At 49.7% G+C, this 7,922-nt stretch overlaps 1 protein-coding gene across 1 annotated transcript in view; it reads right to left on the minus strand.

Annotated features, from left to right (window-relative positions):
• Positions 1-7,437, minus strand: part of PHLPP1 (PH domain and leucine rich repeat protein phosphatase 1) — a 174,914-nt gene extending 167,477 nt beyond the window's left edge. Inside the window, exon 1 of the mRNA XM_028524403.2 lies at positions 5,691-7,437. Coding sequence (XP_028380204.1) covers positions 5,691-7,164 — 1,474 coding nt within the window. The 5' untranslated portion in view covers positions 7,165-7,437. The remainder of the gene's footprint in view (positions 1-5,690) is intronic.
• Positions 7,438-7,922: the final 485 nt, after the last annotated feature.

The following is a 7,922-nucleotide window of genomic DNA, read 5'->3' on the forward strand; positions in this document are numbered from 1 at the left end:
AGACCAGAGCTGACATTTCCTACAAACTTGGGTCATAAATGCTTTGTATGTCTAAAGAATCCACACCGTCAATTTGTTGGTTTTGCTTTAATCACACTATCTTTAGAAAACCAAAGGTAAGAATAAAAGCAGGTTCGCCCGAGGAGCCCAGGAACAGGAGGCCAGACTCCAAACCCCTCATTACCAGGGTTGTACCAGATGCCTGGGATCCAAGGGGTGGAGTCGCTTTCAGAAGGTGGGGCGATTTTTTTTTTTTTTAGGCTCCATTTTCCCAGACTGTTTTGGACATTTTGATAACATCTCTTTCTCTTTTTCAAAATGTCAGGCGTCTCTGTCAAGGAAAAGCATTTCTATTGAGCGGCTTCAGGGTCTCTCGACTTTCGCAGTACAATTAAACCCTTCTCTTGTCCGGAGAGACTGAACTGTGTTCAACCCCGGCACATAACAAAATCATTAAATCTAAGACGCCTCATTTGACAGATGCCTCATTGAATTCATCTCAAAGTTGAAGAGATGCCTCTGAAAAGGGGAGGTGGGGAACACCTGTTAACTGGGAGGAAATTTTGAGAGAACTGCTCTCTCAAAATCCACATAGAGCTTCACTCACGTGCAATAGAAGATATTAATAGTATGTGGCACATCTCAGATCTCCTGCCATGGGAGAAATGCCTCTGAGTGTGTGTGTGTGTGTGTGTGTGTGTGTGTGTGTGTTTAACATGTCCCTGGAGACCCAAATGTGGAGGGCTGAGGAGTCAGGGCCCACGCCACCAGCTGCTTAACAAAATTCCACAAATTCAATTCAACAAATGTTTACACTAAAATGCCAAGTATTATGCTAAGCTTGGGTCATCCACAATGTCAATGTACGTTACGTTACTGATAAATCAAATTCAGGGTTCTAAAAAGAAAGAGAGTAAGAAACAACAAAAATACCTTACACTTTTATTAAAAACTGCAATCTTTGGATAACCAGTCATTTATGGAGGTTGATTTACCAATCTTTTAGCAACAAAACAATACACCTTTCAATGTAGACACTTTCCAGACTCATTCACACACATCTCCTCTCCTACAATTACTGCAATGAGCACAAAAGACACCCCGTTTCAGGAATCACTATGAAATTCAGGGAACATTGCTCTCTACCTCTGTACAACGTGTAAATTATAAAAACTGTACAGCAGCATAGTAACACCAACAAGGCAGTACTTAGTGAGTGCTTAGATCAGTACTACTGATCACTAATGTACAAATAATTCCATCTTAAAATACAAGGTTTAAGCAAATCTTTCACAACGGGTTTTATTTTTCGATACTTCATAAGGAACTGCATTGTCACGCCTCCAGCCTCAAGTTACCCACTTTCCAGATGAAGTGTTAATTCTCTATACCCAATGAAGACTTAAGGTCTAACAAACGAGGCACGCTTGAATAAAAAAACAAAATCATTAGGTAAGCTTTATTTCATGTCACCTTAAACGCAAGTATGACTATTTGCAACCTGGATATTGAGAACACTTTAGGACTCTTTTTGCCGTGTCTACTCATTTGCCAGTTTGGGTTCTTTATGTTTTTTAAAGGCAGTGTGATAAAAATAGAGCCCTCTGCATTTCCCAATGAATGCCACTTTGCACTAGAGGGTAATACCACCTCATCACCAACAAAAAAACAGCGTATTTCCTGAATGCTTTCAACAAAGTGAAAATTCAAGTGTAAATGAAATGCAGCATCGATTCATGGAAAGTGATATGAATTGCAAAACAGAGTAACCCAGCTCCCTGTGCTCAGCTCTGCCCAGGACCGAAAACCACAAGCAACAGTGGAATTTCTCTGTGCATCAGTCTCTCTGTGGGAAAAGGGTGGCCACCGACTCGTCCCTGACAATGGCTTTGGAAGGAACAAATGAGATAATCTGTGTGAAAGCCCTTGAAGATGTTTGAAGAAAATAAAACCCGATATATCAATGGATATTGTCAAACCAGTTGTGAAGGAAAAGACATCAGGCACTTTACATAAAAACAAACATAAAACTTAAACATAAAAAAAATGAAAGTTACACCTTTTGTTCTTAAAATTAAAAGGACCGCTCGGGCACACGCTGGTGTCACATGCTCGGACCACGTTACTCAATCCTGCTGTAATTATAGTAATAAGAGCCTGCTCGTCAATATCACGGCCTCATGCTGAGCCACCCCTTCTTGGTTTCCATGTCGGAAACCATGTAAGGTTTGATCATTCCCAGAAGAGAAAAAGAAGAAATATGAGAGGGGTAAGGAGATCGTTCTGAGCAATCCCAAGAAGTCACACATAAAAATATCTTGTCCGAGATGCACCCTGCACAGTGGACGTGCTGCCCATTCTATGGACATCCTTCCCACTATGAAAATTTGACCTAAAATAGCTAGTCTGCTAAAATCTTAAAGGTGGTAGAAAGGCCAAAACATAAAAAAAAACACAGTTGAACACTGAGCTTCTTATCAGTGACTCACAACCCCCAGGGAGCCCAAACACAAGCTCGTGAATGTTTTGAAGGTAATAACTCATCTCAAGCGACTTAAATGCCTGGATTTTTTTAACCTAAAGTGACTCTCTTTAAGGTAAAATTTAAGATGGCTGATTTTAAGAGGAAATTAAATGTTCATGTACTTATCATACTTAAGGCAAATAACTTCAGATAAAGGCATTTAAATTTTTTCCTATTTTAAATCAACAAAAAAATGTAGCTTGATAGCATGCAGTAACAATGTCAAACTAAAGTTTCCTTAACAGCCTTGTAGTTGGTACTTGTGTGTACAACACCTTCCCCCTAGCTCCTTAAAGACTTTCATATTACTTTATCCAAATAAGTATTTAAATATTCAAAGCAACCACAAATGGCTTTCAAGGCCTTTTAAACCTAACTTGCGTCAGGTAATAAACACTATAATGTAACTGAAAGGTCACCCTCAAGAGGATGAAAGTACTCTGCTAAACAAGAACTTCTCAAAAAAAAATACAGTTGAGTAAGTAAACTAGACAGACAGCAGATAACAAGCTCAATTTAAATACAGGAAGGTATTCAAAAGGCTTCAAAGGTAGCTTCCTCCTCGATCCTTAATTCCAAGTACAAATGTAAACAAAAAGACAGGCAGCACTCCATTCAAGAGTAAGTTACAGGTGAAATTATAAAAGCAAATGTGGTACACAGCCCCCTCTTTAAGAGAGTTATCTGACACAAACGCGAATTCTCTTCTTCCTAAGGGAAAGAATTACTCCCAAAATGTTAACACTCTTCCAGCTGGGTGTCCTCCATTCCACGGCAACACCAGAGTAATTTCCAGGAATCGCCTCCGGCTTGGCGCGAACCTTGGCTACATCTAAAGTTCCGACAATGTTCCCGTACAGAATAAGTGAGACCACCTCACAACAAGGCCTTTTTGTCTGTCCATAACTGAACTGTCTTGCAAAAGTTCAAGTGGACTCATTTTAAACTTTGTTCCATTGCAAATGATTACCAGCACAGAGATGTTTGGTATCGTAACACAGGCTTAAAATAAGCTCAACTTTGTGTAAGAAAAATAAGCAATGAGACATCTTTGTAACAATCAGGCGTCTTCGGTTCAGGACACCTGCACACTGGCCTCACATTCTAGAACAGGTTGGATACGGTGTGTGTCTTCCTATGAGCTATTTTTATGAGTGTATACACAGGGGTGTACACACATACCTATGGTGTGTATACAGAAATAAAGCAAGCAAGCTCAGAAGGAAGTGACAAGTACTGCTTTTCATGAACAAAAAGGCAGACCACAAAAATTAACCAGAAATATAATTTGTCAGCTTACTAGAGATGTTTAAAAAAAAAAAAACCCAAAGCCTGTGTATCACTCACTCCGAATATTTTAGACATCCTTGAAGAGACAATCAAGGAAGAAATCAAAGATTTAAATGCCATGACCATGACACTCGAAACCTTCTCATGAATACTTATCATGATCAATATGTCCAATCGTGAAGACAACAAGGGAAGCAGAGCTCTTTCCATACAAAATGTGTTCAAAACTGTCTAATATATTTCTTGTGTGTGTGTGTGTGTGTGTGTATTTCCTTCAATGTAATTAGTGTAGTTATATTGGTGTTTATCATTTTCATGTTAACAAAATATTCTCATGCCAAGTGTGGTTACCATTTAACTTTTGTAATTTACAAATTAGATGAGCTACCGGAAAAAAAGGATGGAATTGTTGTTCCTACATATAAAATAAAATCACCTATTTTCTAGGCCATAAACTTTTAAAATCATGTCATTCCGTTGGGATATTATCTTCAGAAACTGCAAATACTATTATGTTGTGATTTTCTTATAAGGCAAAAATCCATCAGAAATCCACTTGAATTAAAGAAAAACTTCAATCAAACTCAGAGGACGATCTCAACAGAAATGCTACTGGTCTTACATATTTCAATGCAGGAGTAAAAATCTCTTCATTCAAACTGACTGAACTGCCACAAGTTGAACCGAAAGCATATCAAATACTATGAATGGCTACAGATTAGTTACAAGTATGATTATCACCCCCACCCCCACAATCCAGGATAATAAAGTTGGGGGGGGATTTAACTGTCCTGATTTAATTTTGTTATGCTAACTTTACAAAATTCCTTATCAGTAAGAATGTAATTCTTTAAACCAGAAGGAGAAAAGAATGCAAGCAACTTATAAAGCTCAAATGTAACAACCAGACTCTACAATTCCCTAATATATTACTGGCCAAGTCTTCAACCAAAAAAGAAACAATAGTCACCCCTACTTAAGAATTTTATATGCCAATTATATCAAAAAGCTGGAATAAATAAAGAACAGAAAACTATCAAATACAGAACCAAAAAAGGAGGTGGATTTCAGAGAACATCTCAAGAGCTAGTAACCACTTACAAGCCTTACTGTGATCCCTACTGCCAGTCACATTGCAGTGGTCAGCTCTGGCCATAAAGGCTGTCAGCAAGAAATGAGAGAAAGAAATAGGCAAAAATCACTCTCGCAAGAATCAAACTGGCAGAGAAAACTGAGATAAAGGAAAAAAACGGGGAGAAAGTATTACTAAAAGGACCCCATCCTTTTAGGTTTCCAAGGAAGACTGGGTGGGCAAAGGAGCAAGGCAGAGGGCTAAAGGTGCGCAGGTGAACAGGAAGGAGCTCCTGGGGGGTCCGCGACGCCCGGAATGGCAAACTGGGAGCAGTCAGACGCACGGGGGGTGTCCCACAGCATTTCTGTTGGCTCTTCTCCTCTACCGATAGGACGTGCACGTGACAGTTCACCTGAAAGCCCAAACTGCCCCCAAACCCCAACACGCCCCGGAAGAGAGGCCTGGAGGCAGCAGGTTCATGGTTAAGTGTACGACCGCCTCTTTCGGGACTCTCTGCTTCCTGGACTCCAGGTGGCGGAGCCACCTCCTCCTCATGGCTCCCCCATCTTTGGGCCCGCAAGCCTGGCCCAACCTGCGGACCGAACAATTAATGCTCGGCTGAGGATTACACAGACAACCCGTGTAAAGCAGTAACGAGCTGACGAGCAGACGAGCTGTAAAGCCGTAACAAAGACTGCCGAGGTCGCGCGTGTACTTGAGGGTCAACAGACCCTGCCGTGACTCCTTGTTCGGGACCTGTTAGTGTTGACACCCCACACGTCCAAGTGCAGGTGGTTTCCTTACCTGCATAGAAGCGGATGAGGCAGCCAATCTCCGAGTCCATGCCTTCCTCCTGCACCCTCCACAGCTCCCCAAATCCCAGTTGAAAGAGGTAGTCATTTTGGATCTGCAAGGGCTTCTCATCCGCCTCCAGGCGCCGGGTGGTCTCTCCATGGAGCTGCACGTAAAGGGTGGGTGGAGAAGGCGCTTTCTCCGCGGTCGCACCCGCGATCGGCTGGGGACGGCCAGGGGCCAAGGCTGCCGTCGCCTTTTCCTCCCTGGGCGGATCCCGGGTGGCCCCGTCCGGGCAGTCGACGGCCGTCGGGGCTTTTGGCTGCAGCGGAGGCGGGGAGGCCGTCGGGGAAGGCGGCCGAGCGCCCGCTCCGGGACGGGTGTGCGCGGAGCGGTCGGGCGGGCAGGGCTGGCTCGGAGCTCCCGCCGGGGTCGGGGCAGGGTCGGCCTCGAGCTCCTCGGACGACGACGAGGAGCCGCCGCCGCTGCTGTAGGGGTCCAGCCGGTCCGACACGCTCTCGGCACTCGGGCTCAGGCTGAAGCTCTCGGTGTCGGAGGCCCGGGCCGCGGCCGCGCAGTCCAGCGGGGTGCCGGGATCGCCGGGGCTGGAATCCGAGAGCGCCGGGCTGACGCGGGAAGCGCCGGGCGCCCACCCGCCTAGAGCCCCGGGCAGCGGCAGGTCCGCGGGAGGCGCGCGCGGCGGGGCCCCGACGGCAGCCGGCCCGCTCTTCCCGGGGGGTGGCTCAGCGGGCGCGAGCCGGGGGCCGGCGTCCGGGGGCCCCTTGCCCAGCACCTTCACCACGCCGCCGCCTTTGTGGCCCACCTGCAGCAGGCGGGCGGCCACCTCGCCGGCCGTGGTGTCCAGCGTGCAGAGCACCGGGCGCAGGTAGGCGGAGGCCAGGTGGCGGTCGAAGACGTGCACGCAGCCCCGCTGGAGCTGGTGCCTCACCCAGTCCCGGTCGGAGGGCTGCAGCTGCAGCATCTGCCGGTGCTTCAGGAGCAGCGTCTTCCTGTCCAGGCTCCGGGTGCACAGCGACGCCGAGGCCGAGCTGGAGGCGGACAGGCCGGCGGCGCCGGGGGAGTGCGAGGCGGCAGCGGCCGAAGACGACGACGACGACGAGGACGAGGACGAGGACGACGAGGCGGCGGCGGTCGCCGACAGATTCCGCTTTAGCCGCCCTCTCCTTAGCAGGAGGGAGTTGGCGCCGCTGCCGGCCCCGGACCCCGGAGCAGCCCCGCCGGCGGCGGGCTGGGGCGCGCCGCGCCGCCGCCTGCGACCCGCGCCTCCCGCTCTGCCCGGCAGCGGCCCCGGCTGCGCCTGGCCGGGGGCCTCTTCCCGCGCCGCGCCGCTCGGGGCCGCGGGGGTCAGCGCCGGCTCCGGGCTCCGGCCGCTCCCGGCCGCCGCCGCCGCCGCCGGAGCCGGAGCTCGGTCCTCCCTGCCGGTCTCTGGGAGTCGCTGCGCCGTGGCCGCGGCGGCGGGCTCCATTGCAGTGGGGCTTCGCGCTTCCCCCCCAGCTCCGGAGGCAGCCGCGGGCAGAGAGGGAGCGGAGAGGCGGAGGTGGGAGACGGCGGCGCGGGGAGCAGGGGGAAGCCAATGGCGTTCGGCGCGGCCGTTCCAGGGGATTATGTGGCAATTCGGAGCATTCCGACGGTGTCTCGGTGTTCCATCCCGCGCGCCCGCCCGACTCGCCGCCACCGCCCCCCCCCTCACACACACACACACGCCCTCCCCGCCCGCCCGCCCGGGTCGAGGCCGCCGCTCGCAGGCCCCGCCCGCTCCCACCTCAGGCCCGCGACCCAGCCGCGGAGCTCGGCTCATTGAATATTAATCACGCAGGGGGAGCGGGAGGCGGGCGGGGCGGGCGCTCCACGTGAGCCTCATGAATATGCATCACTAGCTGGACAGCAATCCTGGGAGGAGTGGGGAGAGCTGGGGGACGGAGGGGGGGCGGGGCTTCAGAGTAAACAAACCGTGACGCGTGCGTACGGGGGCGGGGCGGGGGCAGTTTCTCCGGAGGCTTCTGCGCCTGTCTCTGAGAGGGGGCGGTGGAGAACCGAGCTGCGCGGTGCACCCTGGGAGTTGTAGTGCCATTGTGGGGACGGGCATGCTCGGGGGAAACGGGCGAACTACAAGCCCCAGAGATCCATACATTATGCCCCTCCTGGCAGCCCGCGGCTGGTCATTGACAGTGGATATTGTGCCCTCTGTTGTTGAACTCTGTGTGCCCGGAGTGTTCCAGTTCA

This window comes from Phyllostomus discolor, chromosome 9 (assembly GCF_004126475.2).
Source record: "Phyllostomus discolor isolate MPI-MPIP mPhyDis1 chromosome 9, mPhyDis1.pri.v3, whole genome shotgun sequence".
In the NCBI taxonomy this organism is placed as follows: Eukaryota; Metazoa; Chordata; class Mammalia; order Chiroptera; family Phyllostomidae; genus Phyllostomus; species Phyllostomus discolor.